The following is a 23,039-nucleotide window of genomic DNA, read 5'->3' on the forward strand; positions in this document are numbered from 1 at the left end:
TTTGGATGGGTGAGCCAATACTTTTGGCAATATAGTGTATTGCGCGCAAACGCGATCTGTCCATCTCTCACCATGATCTATCAATAGAGCATGATCAACAGACAAGGTTATATATTTTAATATGGTAAATGGTCTGTATTTATAAATACAACGATACCCAAATGCAAGGCGCTAACCACGACCCATCAGGAGCATTTAGGGGTTCGGTGTCTTGCTCAGGGACACCTGGACATGAGCTCACCAGGGAAGGATCAAACCGGCAACCCTCCCGTTATAAGACGGCCACTCTACCCACTGTGCCATGCCGCCCCTAATAATGGCATGAGCTAACGTGTACTTTCAAACTATTTATCAGATGTGCTCTAGATACAACAAATATATGTCATTGTGAGGATATGTGTTACATTTCATGTGTACGGTTATGAATGATACCAATTTCACATTTTACACTCTTAATTGGAGACAATACAAGGGTTAATATATAGAATTCTTCCCGACATCGTCGTGTCCTCCGACGTCGCTAGGGGGCACTGTGGGTCCATGAAAGAAAACTGAATATTTCATTAAAACATCAACTTTGTCTCCATATTACCTACAGATGTGAATTTTGGATATGTGATAGAGGAACTCCTTACTGTAGCTTTGGTAGGCATGGATACACAAAATACATATCAGAAACACTTAATTTGACAATGTATGTTCTCAGTTTAAAACTGACACTCTTAATACAGGGTTTCACATGTGGGTCATTAAGTTTTACGACCGTTCTTATCAGATGCCCCTCTGCAGAAAGGGTGGCAGATGGTTTTCCTACGGAAAAAGGGAGTTTAGACATGAATAAGGTGTTGATCAAAGGCACTCACAGCAGAAGTGAGAGTCATTGTCTTTTAAGTGTTTCTGCCAAGGTGTTAATGTTTGAAGAGAAACTCCGTTCATCTCCAGGTCTGAGTGTCACTGCTGTGAAAAGAATATTGTAACTTAGTTTTCTTCCAGAAACTGAGTGTTATGAGGCAGATCACAGCCGTCCTGCTGTAATTCAACTTGTGACATTAATGGAGTCTCTTTCCTGGGAAAGAAGAGTCCCTGGTCCTGCAAACTGCCCAAAGTGACAGTTTGATGTGGGTCTGAATAAACATCCAAAAAAGAAAGGATTCCTGATCTGATTTGGTCTCTCCTCAGGCATTCCAAATACCAAGCTGTGTCCGCTACACATGCACAATTCAAAGAAGACAGGAATAATATATGGTGTAACAGATCTAACAATTAATGTCTTGCTCAATATTTAGACCCTCGAAAATATTTATCATAGCTAAGCCAGCCAGTTTTACCAGATGCCACGATTACGTCTTTCAATGCAAAGGAGTTTATTGGCTTGTCTCTGGAATGCTCTCCGTCACTCAGTTTCTCAGTCACTCAGACATCAGCTCGTCTAGAGGAGAGCAGCTACTGCAAATCAACCTGTCCATCATGGCTGTGAATATCCCAGGTGTGGTAGTGATGCTGCTTTTCTATCTGCTGGTCCTTGGGATCGGAATCTGGGCTTCTTTCAAGTCCAAAAGGGTGCAGAAGAAAAGTGAAGCCAATGGAATGGAGATGGTCCTGCTGGGAAATCGGGGCATCAGCTTTGTGGTTGGCATCTTCACAATGACAGGTGAGGAACATACAATTGAGAACAGAGAGCTTAATGGCAAAGACAAAAAAAGACTTTTTTGACCATTTTGACCATTTTTGACCCGTTGTTGCTGCACACTGTAAGGTCACTGTTAATACAAATATATTTGTATTAACAGTGATATGACAGTATTCACAGAAACTGCCCATAGTACATGACTCAGATTTACTTTGCTTTTCTTTTCAACAAGTGTCATTAGCATTTTAAGTGCATCATTAACTGAGAAACACGTTCAATTTTTGTCATTGTAGGTATAATATCAACAAATTGCCATTTTAGTTTTATTTACGGTAGGTAGACTATAAATTACCAAAACATGGATATGTATTGCTAACATTTGCACTTTTAATACTGTTGATATACCATTAAGTGACAGCAGGTCTCTTGCAATTTATATTTTTCACTATGGATGCACCATTAAATACTAGCAAATGACCATTTTTAAATAAAAACACAATCAATGTAGTTCAATATAGTAAGTGTTGTAAAACATGTTAGTTTGTCAAAGACATCCACAGAAACTCGCAACATTATTTCTCAAAGACTACAATGAGAGTTACTGACGTTGGCAGATGTTTTCCTGGGTGTGGCGTCTTAACTTCAGCTCTCTACTGACTTGTTAGTTCACATGTAGCTTTGTCTCTTAACAGCTGCATTTCAGTTTTAACAATTAAAACTATGAGGCTTAAAGCTATAAGGGCATTGCTGCCATATTACCCATGAAGAGCATGTCTTTCATTACCCTGTGTCAAAATATTTTATTGTATTCTAGTTGACATTATGCTGATATACCGCTAAATAACAGCAAGTCGCTTGTGTTCTATGTATATTTTTCACTATCGATGCACGATTAAATAATAGCAAATGCCCATTTTTGAATAGCTGGTGTTAGTCTGTTCAACAACCTGCTGTTTGTGTGTTTATCCATGTCGTAGCTACGTGGGTTGGAGGAGGCTTCATTGTTGGCATAACTGAGATGATGTACACACCATCTATGGGACTGACCTGGACACTGATCATGGTGTCAGCATACAGCACAGCTTTCATTCTTGGTATGAGTTTTAAATGACACCAGACAGGGTACTTCACATCTGCATGTTTAAAGAAAAACAAATATAGTCAGTCATTAGCTGTATGTGAGACTAGTGATTGTCCAGCTGGAGGGCAAAGGGCCACTGTGGGAGGTGTTGGACTGACCAGAGGGGAAACATGGAGTAAAACTACCTTGAATTAATATGATTTATGTTTATGGATATACATTTTTAGTAATGCTGAGTTCAAATCTTTTTTATTAGTTATCAGTATTACTGAATTGACTGCTAAAAGTTGAATCTAGTGAAAAAAGCTTGACAACTGTTGAGTCTGACACTACACTGCAAGCTGTTTAGATGACTGAAGAATTGTTAATACAATTTTGAATTGGCACAAATTCTTCCTCTCTGTTTCGTGCCCAAATGAAAAAAAAAATCAAAACTTGCAACCAGTTGTTGGATTTTATCTTTAAGCTTCACTTGTAATTTTTCTTTTTATTGTTTTTTTTTTTGCATTTTTACTATCACTGAACTTTTTCTAATTGTGATGTTCTGTCCTGTTTTGCATCAAGGTGGCCTGGTGTTTGCCAAACCAGTGAGAGACAAAAAATATATGACGATGCTCGACCCTTTCCAGATCAAATATGGGAAAGGACTAACAGCTGTACTGTCCCTGTGTTCACTTTTCATTGATGTGTTCTGGGTGGTCACGCCACTAATTGGTCTAGGTACTTATTGTTCATAATATACACCATGTCCCAAAAGTGTTTTCTCCCCACTGGACAGCATGTTTGACGGTTTGTCACTAAAATCGGTTACACCTGGCCAATCAGGTATTGTTTGGTTGCTAGTCTGGTCAAACTGTCAGGTCCCAGTATATAAATTTCTTGCTTGATCAAAATGCATTACGCTCAACCAAATTTTGGCGTTGTTACCATTTCCAAGAGCAACCATGGAAAAGCTACTCTTTTAGACTCTGAGATTCGTGCACAGGCCGCTGCTCTTTCAAATGCAGGAAAAACTCATCAGCAGATTGCTCAAGCCCTTGGTAGAAGAATCCGCAAGGTGCAGAAGTGGTGGCAAAGATACAACAAAGGAGGATCCTTCAAAGACTTGCCTCACGCAGGACGTCTATCCGGCCTAACTGCAAGAGCCAAGGATCTGATGAGAAAGGCCGAGGGCAAAAGACAACAGTCATGTTGACGACTCAATCAGAGGCTGAAAAACCTTAGAGAAGATGTTTCTCAGACCACTGTGCAGGGTTATTTAACAGCAACATTGAGGCTGAAAGCTTACAAGAGGCAATGTACCCCGCGACTCACCAAACTGCGAAAGGAGAAGTGACTGGCTTTTGCAAAGAAGCACATAATCCTGACTCCAAAAGACTGGGCACCCAACAGCCAAAATGACCATATCTATATAAACAATCCTGAAAAAGTACCATCTTCTGAGCAAGTCAATTCAGTGCCCATCATATGGTTTGGGGGGCTATGTCCATTTCAGGTCTCTCAGAACTGCACATTGTGCCTCAGGGTACCACTGTTAATGCACAACAGTATGCCAACAACATTCTAGAAAAAGTGCTACTTCCAGTTTTGTCCGGGAAGAAAAAATTGGGGCCTGTGACTGAATGGAAAATGTTAAACAGACATTCGGAATTGGTATTTATGCAAGATGGTGCCTCTGCTTACACTGACTCAGCAATGGTGTTCTGAGCATCTACCTGGTTTTCTGCATACGGAGGAATGGCCACCAAACTTCTATGACCTCAACCAATTGAGAACTGTTGGGGAATCCTGAGCAGTCACATCTTTAGCCAAGACTGAAAGCCGTGATCAAAGTGAAACAGGGAAATACTGGTTATTGAATATATTATGTTGCATAGTCAGTCTTTGACCTTTGGTTTTCTGGGGAGAACGAACTTTTGGGACACTGTATATATGTTTTTGAGTGTTTACAGTTACTTTACCTGCATATGGATGTAAACGTAGTATCAGTGTGACTTACTGTGCTGGGCAGGAGCAACCGTGAGTGCAGTCTTGGATTTGTCCTACGTTGTGAGCATCTGGATCTCTGCTGCTGTTGCCATCACCTACACACTGTTGGGAGGTCTCTACTCTGTGGCCTACACAGATGTTATACAGCTTGTCCTCATATTTGTGGGCTTGGTGAGTTTGATATCCTTTTTATGTTTGTTGAAAAGTACCAAAAACACAAGGTGTCTTTAAAAGCTTTGAATGTTCTTTTCAATTTGTCTCTGCAGTTCATCTGTGTTCCCTTTGTTATGATGAACCCTTCCTCATTAAACATTAGTGAGACTCTGTTCAACAACACCTTACACGCTCCCTGGATTGGTACACTACAGCTGGAACGGACCTGGATAATGATTGATGATTTCATATACTGGGTAGGATGAAGCAAAAAAAATATGGCACAGGTCACAAATAAATCCACCAATATTTTTCATTTTAATCAAAGAATCAGACTGACTGTAGACAGAAGCTATCATCTAAAGCAGTATGTCTTTAAAACTTACAGTGCCTACAAAAAATATCCATCCCCTTTGGAAGTTTTCCTGTTATTGCTTTTCAACACTGAATCATGATCAATTTGTTGATAAGAATTTACAAAAAAAAAACCAATTTCATGTTAAAGTTCCGGTTTAGGTTCAGGATAGGGAGCATGCGCAAAAGCACTTTGCCACGTTGACAGATGTTTATCTGTATGACAAATTCCTTGTCAGTGTTGGCCCTCCGGCAATGCTGATCGATCTGCCTCAACCAAGTGAAATGTGGACGCCCTTTGCGACACACCCAACCTGCAGGAGTCCAAGCAGTGAGGGAACGGCAAGCAGGGTTGCAATTCACAAATAGATCTTGCCAAGCAGTAGTTGGTTAGACACAAAGTCATGCCAGCAATAGCCCAAGATCTTTCAAAGGCACGGAGAACTGAAGGTATCAAGTCTTCAAGTTAAAGTAGAAACAGATTTCCACAATGAAATGTCAGTTTAATAAAAACCATAGGATATACAATATCATATGTATAAGTATATATATATATATGTATAAGTATATATATATATATATATATATATATATATATATATATATAATATATATATATATATATATATATATATATATATATATATATATATATATATATATATATATATATATATATATATATATATATATATATATATATATATGTATGTATATATTTGCATAAGAATTCATTCCCTGAAGGCCAGTAGTTATAAATACATTTTTGAATGATGCCCAAAAAGCTCAAGGTTGGTCTCATCAGACCAAAGAACCTTCTTCCAGTTGACTTTAGAGTCTCCACATGCCTTCTGCAAACTCTACAACAGATTTAATATGAGTATTTTCAACTGTGACTTTGTCTTTGTCACTCTCCCATACAGCTTTTATTGGTGAACAACAGACAACATTTGTTGTATCCACAGTCTCACATCTCAGCCACTGATGCTTATAACTCCTTCAGAGGAGTCATGGGGTTTTTACTGGCCTCCCTCACTCAAATCCTGCACACTCAGTCACTCAGTTTTGGAAGTCAACCACCTCTAGACAGATTTACACATGTGCCATATTCCTTCTTTTTCTTCATGATGAATTCACCTGTACTCCCAGGAATCTTCAGTGTCTTGAAAACGTTCTTGTATCCATCTCCTAATTTTTTGTTTTTTGTCACAAGAGTTGCTTGGAATGTGCTTCGTGGTGTAGTTATTACCACAAGTACAGATTCACCAGCCACTGAACCTTCCAGATACAGGTGTCTTTATACTACAGTCCTTCAAGACACATTCACTGCACTCAAATGATCTCCATTTTATTATTCAATAATTCATGATACAATAATTCAAGTCTAATTAAATTGACAGCGATTCAGTGCCGAAAAGTGATTGAAGGGGAAGACTTCAAAGGGGGTGAACATTGTTTGTATTAGCTTTTCTGTAGGTGAAATGATGTACACTTGAAAGCTAATAGCAGGCAGAAATCTAGGAGTGTTAACTTTAATCTATATGATATTGTTTTGCTCTGAAGGTGGTGAGCAGTTTGGGAAGTCAATGCTTCTACCAGAGAATCTTATCATCTTCCTCTTCAGCCACAGCCAAGCTCACATGCATCGCTGCAGCTTTCCTGGTTGCTGTGTTTGGGGTGCCTCCTATTCTGTTTGGGGCTGTCGTCTCATCCACAGGTAACAAGAGCCTCTATATGTGGACCTAAACTGTGAAAACAGGTGTCTATATGGGGATCATGCCAATACAAAGACTCTAGTTTTTGGGTCTGTGTTGTTGGAATAACTAGATCTGATGTTACAACAAGAGTTTGCACTAATCAGTAAAGCAGTGGTCAACACATCAAGCAAGGGTGGCATATGTGCTGCTTGGCATACATTGAGTGCAGTTAGCGTCTTTTGCCAGTAGGTGCTGGTGCTGTCCAGCTCTTCTTTCTCGACACTCTTTCTTGGATGTCTGCTTTTGCAAATGGTCACCAGGACTTATTCTGGGAGGTTGCTGTGGTCTGCTGTCAGGTGCGTTAGCTACCGAGCATTGGTGTTATGTGAAGCCTCCTTCTCCCACTGACTGTTCTAGTACTGTTCAGTCTCAGCCCTGGATTGGTCTGTTCTCATCATATTATCCTCTAACTGAAAGTACACTTTGGACAGTTTGATGGAGAACATCCTTTTTCTCCTTCTGGCTTCCACTTCTCTAGTGTACCTCTTCAGATGGGTGGCCAGGGCTGTGAGCCTTTGCTTGACAGTCCCCAGTGCCTTAGGTATGGACAACTTGTTGTATTCTTGGCTAGTCCCTATCTTCATCACACCTTTCTGTATTTGGGATAGCTGGCTAACTTCCCTCCTTGTTGCCTCAGTCTTGGTCTCCTTCTCTTCTAGTCAGTAGAGCTACATTTAAATCTTCTAGTAGATTTTCCGGAGCTGCTTTTTTACTTAACATTGGCAAACAGTAGTTACAGATATTTAGCCTAGTTGTGTTCTTCAATCTCAGGTCAGCTGCCCTTGTGTTAAGGTTATATGGGCTTGTGGTTGTTGGGATTTGGTACCCAATCTCGAAGTGTGGGGATCAAGATGTCATCTCCCCCCTGACTTGATGTCTTGGTTCCACCGTGCTGTAGCATCTTTGTTGTACCTCATCAATCTCTGGTTGTGATAGCAGTTTGTGTTTACGAACATTGTAACACTGTGTTAGAAGTTGTTTCTTAGTTAGCTTAGATGTTGGATTTAAAATTATCCATAGGTTCCACATTCTCTGTATGTGTCCATTATCACTGGGATTGCTTGTATAGTAGTATATACAGTCATGGAAAAAAGGATTAGACCACCCTTGTTTTCTTCTATTTCTTGTTCATGTTAATGCCTGGTACAACTAAAAGTGCATTTCTTTGGACAAATATAAAGATCATGACAAAAATAGCTCATAAGAGTTTAATTAAGAGCTGATATCTAGCAATTTTCCATGGTTTTCTTCATAAGAAGAAGACTGTTTTCAAGAGTAGCTCCAAACATGGCCTGGTTCATTCGCCCTTCACACAATTGCATTTGCCCTGTTCCATCCAGACTGAAACTACCCCAGATGGTCACTGATCCACCCCCATGTTTTACTGTAGGGGCAGACAGTCTGGTTTGTAGCTTCTCCAGGCTTCCTCCTAACCAGTAAGTTGGCTTTAGTGGGCATCAACTGAAAACTGGATTCATCCCTGAAGAGAACCTTAGTCCAATCATCAACAGTCCAATCCTTGTGATCCCAGCAAAGAGTAACCGGCTTTCCTCTGCCTTTTGTTGATGAAGGGCTTCTTCCTGCCCTGTGTGACTTCAGACCAGCTTCAAGAGGTCGGTTTTGAACTGTTCTTGCTGAACAAGTCATATTTCTCCACAGTGTCCACTCATTTTTAAGGTCCCTGGAGGTCTGAGGACGATTCCTGACACAGGAGCGGATGAGTGACGGTCATCTGGTGGGTAGAAAGATGTTTCCTGACCAGCTAGCAGTTTGGTGGAACCATGTTGGGCTTGTTTTTTCTTGGTGTAATAAACAGCTGTCTTGGAGATCTTCCATTTTTTCGCTACCTGTCTCTCACTCATGCCAATTTCCAGCAGTGTCAAGATGGCTGCCTTTGTGGTTTCACATAATTCTTTAGTTTGAGGCATTATGTGAGAACTGACAACTTCTGAGTTGTGCTACGGCTTCAATGTCAGCAGGAAACCATTCTAGACCTTTATGTGCTGCTGATGACATGAAATGTCCTCTTATATACCCTGGGAATACAATGAAGCTGAAGTACGTCAAATAGGACATAAAGTATTATGGAATCAGCTGCATTTTTTTCATGTTCAATGTATTCTTCAGGTAATATATCTTTAGTGGTACCAGGCATTAAAATGAACAAGAAATTGAAGAAAACAAGGGTGGTCTAAAAAAAAATTTCCATGACTGTCTATACATATACTACTACAGATAGATAGATAGATAGATAGATAGATAGATAGATAGATAGATAGATAGATAGATAGATAGATAGATAGATAGATAGATAGATAGATAGATAGATAGATAGATAGATGATAGGAAATATTTGTGAATTTTAGACTAAACACAAGGGATTGAACCAACCACTAATTACGGTTAGTTCAATTCATTGTAGGCCTCATCTGCCTCGTCTCTAATTAATTTAAACTGATACTGTGACCATGTCTCAGTCTGTCCTCCTTCTGTGTTCATGCTCCAGACTGGAACCTGACCTCCTATGGTTCTCCATCTCCATATGAACGTGGGGAAGCAGCTCTCGTCCTGCCCATCGCCCTGCAGCACCTCACGCCACAGTTTGTCTCCATCATTGGTATCGGATGTGTGGCGGCTGCCGCGATGTCATCAACTGACTCAGCTTTGCTTTCTGCAGCTTCTGTTTTCACCTCCAACATATACAAGAACATCCTGAGACCTCAGGTAATTTTTTTTGTTTTTATTGACTGCAGCACAACGGAAAGAATAAACAGAGAACAGAAATGGAATAAAGTGGCTTGACGGAGAAACTAAATAAGAAAATACAGCAGTCAATCATTTACAGTTAATCTTTTATTCTGCCTTTTTTTCTTCAGGCATCAGAAAGAGAGCTTCTGTGGTTGGTCCGTGGTGCTGTGGTTGTTGTGGGTCTGGTTGCTACATCCTTTTCCAGTCTGAATAACAGCGTAGTCATTTTCTGGATGCTTGGTGCTGAAGCTGCGTACATCATAATCTTCCCTCAACTTGTCTGCGTCCTCTTCTTTAAAATCTCCAATGGTTACGGGGCTATTCTAGGTGGTCTGGTGGGACTGGGGTTAAGACTGCTTAGCGGAGACCCAACACTTGGACTGCCAGTTGTCCTACATTTCCCAGGATGCACTCTTGAGGACGGTGTGTATGTACAGTACTCTCCAGTTAAGATCATCTCCATGGCATCTGCCATTGGGTTCATCTTGCTGTTCTCCTACCTGGCATCTATTCTCTTTAACAAAAACCTGCTTCCTGAGAAGCTGGATGTGTTCAAAGTGAAAGTCCAGCACTCACCTGAACCAGCGACACCTGCAGGTGATGCTCCAGAACACAATGACAATAAGACACTGGCATCAGAGCCAATGATTAGCACAAAGTGTTAGCATTCCTGTGTAGCCTGTAATGGTTGACTTTTGTTTTCATTTAGGTGTCTTTGACTTTTCTATTGGAAAATGTTATTGGGCTTATAGGGGGGTATTTTTGTTTGTTTTGTTGAGGTACTGCAGTACTTAGCCAGAGGGGCACATCGGCAGTATGGTTTCATGACTATTCAAAGGTCCAGTATGGTGAAAATCTGTTTTCATTGTGCTTTGTACATCTTAAAGGAGATGTCAATAAAAGCTGTGAAAACGTATGTTTACTACTCTCAATCATTGACCTCAGACAAAGCCTACTTCCAGTTTTTTTATTAGAGCAGTGGAATATAGCACCATGTGGCAGCACCTGGAAGAAGGTAGAATGGCAGGACATACCATCTTTTCCCTTCATCTATATAAAGTGGTTTTAGATTTGGACTTGATCTCACAAAATTTGGATGTGAGAAAAGCAGTAAAATCTAACATTCTTTGCATTTCCACAAAAGAGTAAAAATTTTACAAATGTCTGAATGTGTTTCAGACAACATTCAGGGTTAACCTAAAATGTATTACACAGTTTTACATCATTAAAATTTTTTCTTTGGTAGGAGGTACTAACAATGAGGAGCTCAGCACTTTTAGATAAATTCTACTGAGCCTGTTGAATCAGAAGCTAACTTCTATGTCGTCACACATACATAGTGTAGTGACACTGACCTAACATCTGTTGAAGGTGGAGCTTTCAATTCTTATATAATGCTGGACAGTTTAATGAAACGTGTTGCATTATATTTTATTTTCTGAGTAAAACCTGTGACACTGTCCACAGTGCTCTGATCAATCACATCAACACATCATTAGTGTCAATATTAATATAAATTCCTATACAGTACATAGGAGAAAATAAAGCAATCTTTATTCTGTTCTTACATCATGATGCTGCCACCTCCATGCTTCACAGTGGGGATGGTGTGTTTGTGATAATGTGCAGTGTTTGAAACACAACAGAATAAAAGCTGCACAATGAAATTTTAGAGCAATTCCTCTTAGCAGTACAAAAAGAATAAAGGTTCATAATTTAAGAATGAAAAGAACCAACAAGGCTGCGCAGTGGCGTGGTGGTTAGCACTTACGCCTTGCAGCTAGAAGATCCCTGGTTCGCGTCCCGGCTTTCCCAGGATCTTTCTACATGGAGTTTGTATGTTCTCCCTGTGCATGTGTGGGTTTTCTCCGGGTACTCCGGCTTCCTCCCACAGTCCAAAAACATGCTGAGGTTAACTGATTACTCTAAGTTACCCGTAGGTGTGAATGTGAGTGTGACTGTCTGTGTACGTAGCCTTGCGACCGACTGGCAACCTGTCCAGGGTCTCCCCTGCCTTCACCCCAAGTCAGCTGGGATAGACTCCAGCCCCCCCGTGACCCTAATGAGGATGAAGCGGTATATACACTATATTGCCAAAAGTATTCGCTCACCTGCCTTGACTCTCATATGAACGTAAGTGACATCCCATTCCTAATCCATAGGGTTCAATATGACGTAGGTTCACCCTTTGCAGCTAGAACTGCTTCAACTCTTCTGGGAAGGCTGTCCACAAGGTTTAGGAGTGTGTTTATGGGAATTTTTGACCATCCTTCAGAAGCGCATTTGTGAGGTCACACACTGATGTTGGACCAGAAGGTCTGGCTCTCAGTCTCTGCTCTAATTCATCCCAAAGGTGTTCTATGGGGTTGAGGTCAGGACTCTGTGCAGGCCAGTCAAGTTCATCCACACCAGACTCTGTCATCCATGTCTTTATGGACCTTGCTTTGTGCACTGGTGCACAGTCATGTTGGAAGAGGAAGGACCAGCTCCAAACTGTTCCCACAAAGTTGGGAGCATGGAATTGTCCAAAATGTCTTGGTATGCTGAAGCTTTCAGAGTTCCTTTCACTGGAACTAAGGGTCCAAGCCCAGCTCCTGAAAAACAAGCCCATCCCATAATCTCCCCTCCACCAAACTTTACACTTGACACAATGCAGTCTGACAAGTATGGTTCTCCTGGCAACCACCAAACCCAGACTGGTCCATCAGATTGCCAGATGGAGAAGCACGATTGGTCACTCCAGAGAAGGTGTCTCCACTGCTCTAGAGTCCAGTGGTGGCTGCTTTACACCACTGCATCCCACGATTTGCATTGCACTTGGTGATGTATGACTTGGATGCAGCTGCTCGGCCATGGAAACCCATTCCATGAAGCTCTCTGCTGAAGCACTGTTCTTGAGCTAATCTGAAGGCCACATGAAGTTTGAAGGTCTGTAGCGATTGACTCTGCAGAAAGTTGGCCACCTCTTGGCACTATGCTCCTCAGCATCCATCAGTTTACGTGTCCTACCACTTGGTGGCTGAGTTGCTGTCGTTCCCACACACTTCCACTTTCTTATAATACAGCTGACAGTTGACTGTGAAATATTTAGGAGCCAGGAAATGTCACGACTGGATTTGTTGCACAGGTGGCATCCTATCACAGTTCTACGCTGGAATTCACTGAGCTCCTGAGAGCGAGCCATTCTTTCACAAATGTTTGTAAAAGCAGTCTGCATGCCTAGGTGCTGGATTTTATACACCTGTGGCCATGGAAGTGATTGGAACACCTGATTCTGAATATTTGGATGAGTGAGCCAATACTTTTGGCAATATAGTGTATTGCGCGCAAACGCGATCTGTCCATGTCTCACCATGATCTATCAATAGAGCATGATCAACAGACAAGGTTATATATTTTAATATGGTAAATGGTCTGTATTTATAAATACAACGATACCCAAATGCAAGGCGCTAACCACGACCCATCAGGAGCATTTAGGGGTTCGGTGTCTTGCTCAGGGACACCTCGACATGAGCTCACCAGGGAAGGATCGAACCGGCAACCCTCCCGTTATAAGACGGCCACTCTACCCACTGTGCCATGCCGCCCCTAATAATGGCATGAGCTAACGTGTACTTTCAAACTATTTATCAGATGTGCTCTAGATACAACAAATATATGTCATTGTGAGGATATGTGTTACATTTCATGTGTACGGTTATGAATGATACCAATTTCACATTTTACACTCTTAATAGGAGACAATACAAGGGTTAATATATAGAATTCTTCCCGACATTGTCGTGTCCTCCGACGTCGCTGGGAGACACTGTGGGTCCATGAAAGAAAACTGAATATTTCATTAAAACATCAACTTTGTCTCCATATTACCTACAGATGTGAATTTTGGATATGTGATAGAGGAACTCCTTACTGTAGCTTTGGTAGGCATGAATACACAAAATACATATCAGAAACACTTAATTTGACAATGTATGTTCTCAGTTTAAAACTGACACTCTTAATGCAGGGTTTCACATGTGGGTCATTAAGTTTTACGACCGTTCTTATCAGATGCCCCTCTGCAGAAAGGGTGGCAGATGGTTTTCCTACGGAAAAAGGGAGTTTAGACATGAATAAGGTGTTGATCAAAGGCACTCACAGCAGAAGTGAGAGTCATTGTCTTTTAAGTGTTTCTGCCAAGGTGTTAATGTTTGAAGAGAAACTCCGTTCATCTCCAGGTCTGAGTGTCACTGCTGTGAAAAGAATATTGTAACTTAGTTTTCTTCCAGAAACTGAGTGTTATGAGGCAGATCACAGCCGTCCTGCTGTAATTCAACTTGTGACATTAATGGAGTCTCTTTCCTGGGAAAGAAGAGTCCCTGGTCCTGCAAACTGCCCAAAGTGACAGTTTGATGTGGGTCTGAATAAACATCCAAAAAAGAAAGGATTCCTGATCTGATTTGGTCTCTCCTCAGGCATTCCAAATACCAAGCTGTGTCCGCTACACATGCACAATTCAAAGAAGACAGGAATAATATATGGTGTAACAGATCTAACAATTAATGTCTTGCTCAATATTTAGACCCTCGAAAATATTTATCATAGCTAAGCTAGCCAGTTTTACCAGAGGGCACGATTACGTTTTTCAGTGCAAAGGAGTTTATTGGCTTGTCTCTGGAATGCTCTCCGTCACTCAGTTTCTCAGTTACTCAGACCTCAGCTCGTCTAGAGGAGAGCAGCTACTGCAAATCAACCTGTCCATCATGGCTGTGAATATCCCAGGTGTGGTAGTGATGCTGCTTTTCTATCTGCTGGTCCTTGGGATCGGAATCTGGGCTTCTTTCAAGTCCAAAAGGGTGCAGAAGAAAAGTGAAGCCAATGGAATGGAGATGGTCCTGCTGGGAAATCGGGGCATCAGCTTTGTGGTTGGCATCTTCACAATGACAGGTGAGGAACATACAATTGAGAACAGAGAGCTTAATGGCAAAGACAAAAAAGACTTTTTTGACCATTTTGACCATTTTTGACCTGTTGTTGCTGCACACTGTAAGGTCACTGTTAATACAAATAGATTTGTATTAACAGTGATATGACAGTATTCACAGAAACTGCCCATAGTACATGACTCAGATTTACTTTGCTTTTCTTTTCAACAAGTGTCATTAGCATTTTAAGTGCATCATTAACTGAGAAACACGTTCAATTTTTGTCATTGTAGGTATAATATCAACAAAATTGCCATTTTAGTTTTATTTACAGTAGGTAAACTATAAATTACCAAAACATGGATATGTATTGCTAACATTTGCACTTTTAATACTGTTGATATACCATTAAGTGACAGCAGGTCTCTTGCAATTTATATTTTTCACTATGGATGCACCATTAAATACTAGCAAATGACCATTTTTAAATAAAAACACAATCAATGTAGTTCAATATAGTAAGTGTTGTAAAACATGTTAGTTTGTCAAAGACATCCACAGAAACTCGCAACATTATTTCTCAAAGACTACAATGAGAGTTACTGACGTTGGCAGATGTTTTCCTGGGTGTGGCGTCTTAACTTCAGCTCTCTACTGACTTGTTAGTTCACATGTAGCTTTGTCTCTTAACAGCTGCATTTCAGTTTTAACAATTAAAACTATGAGGCTTAAAGCTATAAGGGCATTGCTGCCATATTACCCATGAAGAGCATGTCTTTCATTACCCTGTGTCAAAATATTTTATTGTATTCTAGTTGACATTATGCTGATATACCACTAAATAACAGCAAGTCGCTTGTGTTCTATGTATATTTTTCACTATCGATGCACGATTAAATAATAGCAAATGCCCATTTTTAAATAGCTGGTGTTAGTCTGTTCAACAACCTGCTGTTTGTGTGTTTATCCATGTCGTAGCTACGTGGGTTGGAGGAGGCTTCATTGTTGGCATAACTGAGATGATGTACACACCATCTATGGGACTGACCTGGACACTGATCATGGTGTCAGCATACAGCACAGCTTTCATTCTTGGTATGAGTTTTAAATGACACCAGACAGGGTACTTCACATCTGCATGTTTAAAGAAAAACAAATATAGTCAGTCATTAGCTGTATGTGAGACTAGTGATTGTCCAGCTGGAGGGCAAAGGGCCACTGTGGGAGGTGTTGGACTGACCAGAGAGGAAACATGGAGTAAAACTACCTTGAATTAATATGATTTATGTTTATGGATATACATTTTTAGTGATGCTGAGTTCAAATCTTTTTTATTAGTTATCAGTATTACTGAATTGACTGCTAAAAGTTGAACCTAGTGAAAAAAGCTTGACAACTGTTGAGTCTGACACTACACTGCAAGCTGTTTAGATGACTGAAGAATTGTTAATACAATTTTGAATTGGCACAAATTCTTCCTCTCTGTTTCGTGCCCAAATGAAAAAAAAAATCAAAACTTGCAACCAGTTGTTGGATTTTATCTTTAAGCTTCACTTGTAATTTTTCTTTTTATTGTTTTTTTTTTTGCGTTTTTACTATCACTGAACTTTTTCTAATTGTGATGTTCTGTCCTGTTTTGCATCAAGGTGGCCTGGTGTTTGCCAAACCAGTGAGAGACAAAAAATATATGACGATGCTCGACCCTTTCCAGATCAAATATGGGAAAGGACTAACAGCTGTACTGTCCCTGTGTTCACTTTTCATTGATGTGTTCTGGGTGGCCATAACACTAATTGGTCTAGGTACTTATTGTTCATAATATACACCATGTCCCAAAAGTGTTTTCTCCCCACTGGACAGCATGTTTGACGGTTTGTCACTAAAATCGGTTCTCCGGTGACTCCAAAAGACTGGGCACCCAACAGCCAAAATGACCATATCTATATAAACAATCCTGAAAAAGTACCATCTTCTGAGCAAGTCAATTCAGTGCCCATCATATGGTTTGGGGGGCTATGTCCATTTCAGGTCTCTCAGAGCTGCACATTGTGCCTCAGGGTACCACTGTTAATGCACAACAGTATGCCAACAACATTCTAGAAAAAGTGCTACTTCCAGTTTTGTCCGGGAAGAAAAAATTGGGGCCTGTGACTGAATGGAAAATGTTAAACAAACATTCGGAATTGGTATTTATGCAAGATGGTGCCTCTGCTTACACTGACTCAGCAATGGTGTTCTGAGCATCTACCTGGTTTTCTGCATACGGAGGAATGGCCACCAAACTTCTATGACCTCAACCAATTGAGAACTGTTGGGGAATCCTGAGCAGTCACATCTTTAGCCAAGACTGAAAGCCGTGATCAAAGTGAAACAGGGAAATACTGGTTATTGAATATATTATGTTGCATAGTCAGTCTTTGACCTTTGGTTTTCTGGGGAGAACGAACTTTTGGGACACTGTATATATGTTTTTGAGTGTTTACAGTTACTTTACCTGCATATGGATGTAAACGTAGTATCAGTGTGACTTACTGTGCTGGGCAGGAGCAACCGTGAGTGCAGTCTTGGATTTGTCCTACGTTGTGAGCATCTGGATCTCTGCTGCTGTTGCCATCACCTACACACTGTTGGGAGGTCTCTACTCTGTGGCCTACACAGATGTTATACAGCTTGTCCTCATATTTGTGGGCTTGGTGAGTTTGATATCCTTTTTATGTTTGTTGAAAAGTACCAAAAACACAAGGTGTCTTTAAAAGCTTTGAATGTTCTTTTCAATTTGTCTCTGCAGTTCATCTGTGTTCCCTTTGTTATGATGAACCCTTCCTCATTAAACATTAGTGAGACTCTGTTCAACAACACCTTACACGCTCCCTGGATTGGTACACTACAGCTGGAACGGACCTGGATAATGATTGATGATTTCATATACTGGGTAGGATGAAGCAAAAAAAATATGGCACAGGTCACAAATAAATCCACCAATATTTTTCATTTTAATCAAAGAATCAGACTGACTGTAGACAGAAGCTATCATCTAAAGCAGTATGTCTTTAAAACTTACAGTGCCTACAAAAAATATCCATCCCCTTTGGAAGTTTTCCTGTTATTGCTTTTCAACATTGAATCATGATCAATTTGTTGATAAGAATTTACAAAAAAAAACCAATTTCATGTTAAAGTTCCGGTTTAGGTTCAGGATAGGGAGCATGCGCAAAAGCACTTTGCCACGTTGACAGTTGTTTATAATTCAGTTCAAATTCACTGCACTCAAATGATCTCCATTTTATTATTCAATAATTCATGATACAATAATTCAAGTCTAATTAAATTGACAGTGATTCAGTGCCGAAAAGTGATTGAAGGGGAAGACTTCAAAGGGGGTGAACATTGTTTGTATTAGCTTTTCTGTAGGTGAAATGATGTACACTTGAAAGCTAATAGCAGGCAGAAATCTAGGAGTGTTAACTTTAATCTATATGATATTGTTTTGCTCTGAAGGTGGTGAGCAGTTTGGGAAGTCAATGCTTCTACCAGAGAATCTTATCATCTTCCTCTTCAGCCACAGCCAAGCTCACATGCATCGCTGCAGCTTTCCTGGTTGCTGTGTTTGGGGTGCCTCCTATTCTGTTTGGGGCTGTCGTCTCATCCACAGGTAACAAGAGCCTCTATATGTGGACCTAAACTGTGAAAACAGGTGTCTATATGGGGATCATGCCAATACAAAGACTCTAGTTTTTGGGTCTGTGTTGTTGGAATAACTAGATCTGATGTTACAACAAGAGTTTGCACTAATCAGTAAAGCAGTGGTCAACACATCAAGCAAGGGTGGCATATGTGCTGCTTGGCATACATTGAGTGCAGTTAGCGTCTTTTGCCAGTAGGTGCTGGTGCTGTCCAGCTCTTCTTTCTCGACACTCTTTCTTGGATGTCTGCTTTTGCAAATGGTCACCAGGACTTGTTCTGGGAGGTTGCTGTGGTCTGCTGTCAGGTGCGTTAGCTACCGAGCATTGGTGTTATGTGAAGCCTCCTTCTCCCACTGACTGTTCTAGTACTGTTCAGTCTCAGCCCTGGATTGGTCTGTTCTCATCATATTATCCTCTAACTGAAAGTACACTTTGGACAGTTTGATGGAGAACATCCTTTTTCTCCTTCTGGCTTCCACTTCTCTAGTGTACCTCTTCAGATGGGTGGCCAGGGCTGTGAGCCTTTGCTTGACAGTCCCCAGTGCCTTAGGTATGGACAACTTGTTGTATTCTTGGCTAGTCCCTATCTTCATCACACCTTTCTGTATTTGGGATAGCTGGCTAACTTCCCTCCTTGTTGCCTCAGTCTTGGTCTCCTTCTCTTCTAGTCAGTAGAGCTACATTTAAATCTTCTAGTAGATTTTCCGGAGCTGCTTTTTTACTTAACATTGGCAAACAGTAGTTACAGATATTTAGCCTAGTTGTGTTCTTCAATCTCAGGTCAGCTGCCCTTGTGTTAAGGTTATATGGGCTTGTGGTTGTTGGGATTTGGTACCCAATCTGGAAGTGTGGGGATCAAGATGTCATCTCCCCCCTGACTTGATGTCTTGGTTCCACCGTGCTGTAGCATCTTTGTTGTACCTCGTCAATCTCTGGTTGTGATAGCAGTTTGTGTTTACGAACATTGTAACACTGTGTTAGAAGTTGTTTCTTAGTTAGCTTAGATGTTGGATTTAAAATTATCCATAGGTTCCACATTCTCTGTATGTGTCCATTATCACTGGGATTGCTTGTATAGTAGTATATACAGTCATGGAAAAAAGGATTAGACCACCCTTGTTTTCTTCTATTTCTTGTTCATGTTAATGCCTGGTACAACTAAAAGTGCATTTCTTTGGACAAATATAAAGATCATGACAAAAATAGCTCATAAGAGTTTAATTAAGAGCTGATATCTAGCAATTTTCCATGGTTTTCTTCATAAGAAGAAGACTGTTTTCAAGAGTAGCTCCAAACATGGCCTGGTTCATTCGCCCTTCACACAATTGCATTTGCCCTGTTCCATCCAGACTGAAACTACCCCAGATGGTCACTGATCCACCCCCATGTTTTACTGTAGGGGCAGACAGTCTGGTTTGTAGCTTCTCCAGGCTTCCTCCTAACCAGTAAGTTGGCTTTAGTGGGCATCAACTGAAAACTGGATTCATCCCTGAAGAGAACCTTAGTCCAATCATCAACAGTCCAATCCTTGTGATCCCAGCAAAGAGTAACCGGCTTTCCTCTGCCTTTTGTTGATGAAGGGCTTCTTCCTGCCCTGTGTGACTTCAGACCAGCTTCAAGAGGTCAGTTTCGAACTGTTCTTGCTGAACAAGTCATATTTCTCCACAGTGTCCACTCATTTTTAAGGTCCCTGGAGGTCTGAGGACGATTCCTGACACAGGAGCGGATGAGTGACGGTCATCTGGTGGGTAGAAAGATGTTTCCTGACCAGCTAGCAGTTTGGTAGAACCATGTTGGGCTTGTTTTTTCTTAGTATAATAAACAGCTGTCTTGGAGATCTTCCATTTTTTCGCTACCTGTCTCTCACTCATGCCAATTTCCAGCAGTGTCAAGATGGCTGCCTTTGTGGTTTCACATAATTCTTTAGTTTGAGGCATTATGTGAGAACTGACAACTTCTGAGTTGTGCTACGGCTTCAATGTCAGCAGGAAACCATTCTAGACCTTTATGTGCTGCTGATGACATGAAATGTCCTCTTATATACCCTGGGAATACAATGAAGCTGAAGTACGTCAAATAGGACATAAAGTATTATGGAATCAGCTGCATTTTTTTCATGTTCAATGTATTCTTCAGGTAATATATCTTTAGTGGTACCAGGCATTAAAATGAACAAGAAATTGAAGAAAACAAGGGTGGTCTAAAAAAAAATTTCCATGACTGTCTATACATATACTACTACAGATAGATAGATCGATAGATCGATAGATCGATAGATCGATAGATAGATGGATAGATTGATAGAGAGATGATAGGAAATATTTGTGAATTTTAGACTAAACACAAGGGATTGAACCAACCACTAATTATGGTTAGTTCAATTCATTGTAGGCCTCATCTGCCTCGTCTCTAATTAATTTAAACTGATACTGTGACCATGTCTCAGTCTGTCCTCCTTCTGTGTTCATGCTCCAGACTGGAACCTGACCTCCTATGGTTCTCCATCTCCATATGAACGTGGGGAAGCAGCTCTCGTCCTGCCCATCGCCCTGCAGCACCTCACGCCACAGTTTGTCTCCATCATTGGTATCGGATGTGTGGCGGCTGCCGCGATGTCATCAACTGACTCAGCTTTGCTTTCTGCAGCTTCTGTTTTCACCTCCAACATATACAAGAACATCCTGAGACCTCAGGTAATTTTTTTTGTTTTTATTGACTGCAGCACAACGGAAAGAATAAACAGAGAACAGAAATGGAATAAAGTGGCTTGATGGAGAAACTAAATAAGAAAATACAGCAGTCAATCATTTACAGTTAATCTTTTATTCTTCCTTTTGTTCTTCAGGCATCAGAAAGAGAGATTCTGTGGTTGGTCCGTGGTGCTGTGGTTGTTGTGGGTCTGGTTGCTACATCACTGACCAGCCTGTATAACAGCGTAGTCATTTTCTGGATGCTTGAAGCTGAAGCTGCGTACATCATAATCTTCCCTCAACTTGTCTGCGTCCTCTTCTTTAAAATCTCCAATGGTTACGGGGCTATTCTAGGTGGTCTGGTGGGACTGGGGTTAAGACTGCTTAGCGGAGACCCAACACTTGGACTGCCAGTTGTCCTACATTTCCCAGGATGCACTCTTGAGGACGGTGTGTATGTACAGTACTCTCCAGTTAAGATCATCTCCATGGCATCTGCCATTGGGTTCATCTTGCTGTTCTCCTACCTGGCATCTATTCTCTTTAACAAAAACCTGCTTCCTGAGAAGCTGGATGTGTTCAAAGTGAAAGTCCAGCACTCACCTGAACCAGCGACATCTGCAGGTGATGCTCCAGAACACAATGACAATAAGACACTGGCATCAGAGCCAATGATTAGCACAAAGTGTTAGCATTCCTGTGTCGCCTTTGTTTTCTTGAAGCATTATATAGACCAGTCAGCACTGCTAAATACCCCTTAAGTGCATCACTTTGGACATTTCTTGCACAGTCAGTTTGTGAAGACAACCACCTCTAGGCAGATTTACACATGTGCAATATTCTTCAGTTTTTTCTTGATGCATTGAACTGTACTTCCACTGTATCTATCCTCTGACTTTTTCTTTTCTGTAACCTTTTCAAAGAGTTGCTTGGAGAGTTATTTTGTGGTCATACTGTGGTTATCACCAGGGAAAATGATTTGCCAATGACTGGACCTTTCAGATACAGATGTCTTCATACTACGGTCACTTCTGACATATTACTTGCACTCAGATAATCTCCATTTCATGAACTATGTGATGTCTAGCTCCAAATGGCTGCAGCTGTGATGAATTACATGAGTCGCTACAATGGGAGTGAATACTTGTTCAATCACTAATTACTCCACCAAGGACAATCAGCATTGGTTTGACTGTCTGTTTGCAACATTACTCAACAATGGATTAGCAGATGTTGATTTAATTTTTAGGGAAGGCATTATAAAATTATAATGATGTCATGAATGAAATGTTCTTTAATTATAATGATGTCATGATTAAATGCGCTTTATGATGTCACACTACTGTATAACTGTGTGACTGGGAACTCATATAACCCATTGCACTCAATAAATTTCCATTATCTAACTTTAACCATAAAAATATAACAAGTTTGTCGTGCAAGCACTTGGTTGAAACTGGCTGCTCAGAAACTGATAATACCAGTGAAACTTGTTCATGTGCCTGCTTAAAAACTAAACTGTTTCCACCTATTGTTAGTCACTCATTCAGACTCTGCTCTGTTCAAGTGATTCTATGCTGCAAGTAAAACTTTGCTTTGACTTGAGAGACGCCTCTGAGTATTAATTTGGAGAAATCAGGACCCCACTGAAGAATTTTCCTGACAGAAGGTCAAAAATGACACAGGGACCAGTTGATTGGATTTTGGCAGTGATGTGGCTTATAGTCTGGATCCACAAATTTTTCAAAGATTTCATCCGTAGAAATTGATACGACTGAGCAGCCTTGGAGGAGTACTGCACTGTCAGAGTGCTTTTGTAGTTTAACATTTGATAGTTTTGATTGACATTGTGTTGTTAAAAAATGCAGAAAAGTCTTATACAGTGGAAATCTATTTTGAAGTTTTGTCAGTCTTAAAAATGTAGATGTTCTGTGAATATAAAGATGCTTCCTGCTGTGATTCCTCTAGCCCTTCCCCCTAAGCTAGATGACCTCCCAACCAACACCCCAACAACTATCTGTCGATTTCATAATCCTGTCTCCTC

The 23,039-nt window shown here is 40.7% G+C and overlaps 2 protein-coding genes across 6 annotated transcripts; both read left to right on the forward strand.

The window, feature by feature from the left end:
• Positions 1-1,368: 1,368 nt before the first annotated feature.
• LOC111566251 (high affinity choline transporter 1-like) lies at positions 1,369-10,628 on the forward strand. 3 transcript variants are annotated; one of them, XM_023266766.3, is made up of 8 exons: positions 1,369-1,651; positions 2,608-2,724; positions 3,276-3,431; positions 4,723-4,871; positions 4,967-5,110; positions 6,771-6,924; positions 9,471-9,688; positions 9,841-10,628. In XM_023266766.3, exons 1-8 carry the CDS (start codon positions 1,384-1,386, stop codon positions 10,375-10,377), a joined length of 1,743 nt encoding a protein of 580 aa, XP_023122534.2. In that variant the 5' UTR covers positions 1,369-1,383; the 3' UTR covers positions 10,378-10,628. The 3 variants fall into 3 exon arrangements, with proteins under 3 accessions (XP_023122534.2, XP_023122535.2, XP_054874469.1); XM_023266767.3 differs by lacking the exon at positions 3,276-3,431; XM_055018494.1 differs by lacking the exons at positions 2,608-2,724; positions 3,276-3,431.
• Positions 10,629-14,361: 3,733 nt separating this feature from the next.
• LOC111566250 (high-affinity choline transporter 1-like) lies at positions 14,362-22,600 on the forward strand. 3 transcript variants are annotated; one of them, XM_023266764.3, is made up of 8 exons: positions 14,362-14,644; positions 15,601-15,717; positions 16,269-16,424; positions 17,167-17,315; positions 17,411-17,554; positions 18,121-18,274; positions 20,781-20,998; positions 21,151-22,600. In XM_023266764.3, exons 1-8 carry the CDS (start codon positions 14,377-14,379, stop codon positions 21,685-21,687), a joined length of 1,743 nt encoding a protein of 580 aa, XP_023122532.2. In that variant the 5' UTR covers positions 14,362-14,376; the 3' UTR covers positions 21,688-22,600. The 3 variants fall into 3 exon arrangements, with proteins under 3 accessions (XP_023122532.2, XP_023122533.2, XP_035802506.1); XM_023266765.3 differs by lacking the exon at positions 16,269-16,424; XM_035946613.2 differs by lacking the exons at positions 15,601-15,717; positions 16,269-16,424.
• The last annotated feature ends 439 nt before the right edge of the window (positions 22,601-23,039 follow it).

The sequence above is a fragment of the Amphiprion ocellaris genome, chromosome 16, assembly GCF_022539595.1.
Source record: "Amphiprion ocellaris isolate individual 3 ecotype Okinawa chromosome 16, ASM2253959v1, whole genome shotgun sequence".
Taxonomy (NCBI): domain Eukaryota; kingdom Metazoa; phylum Chordata; class Actinopteri; family Pomacentridae; genus Amphiprion; species Amphiprion ocellaris.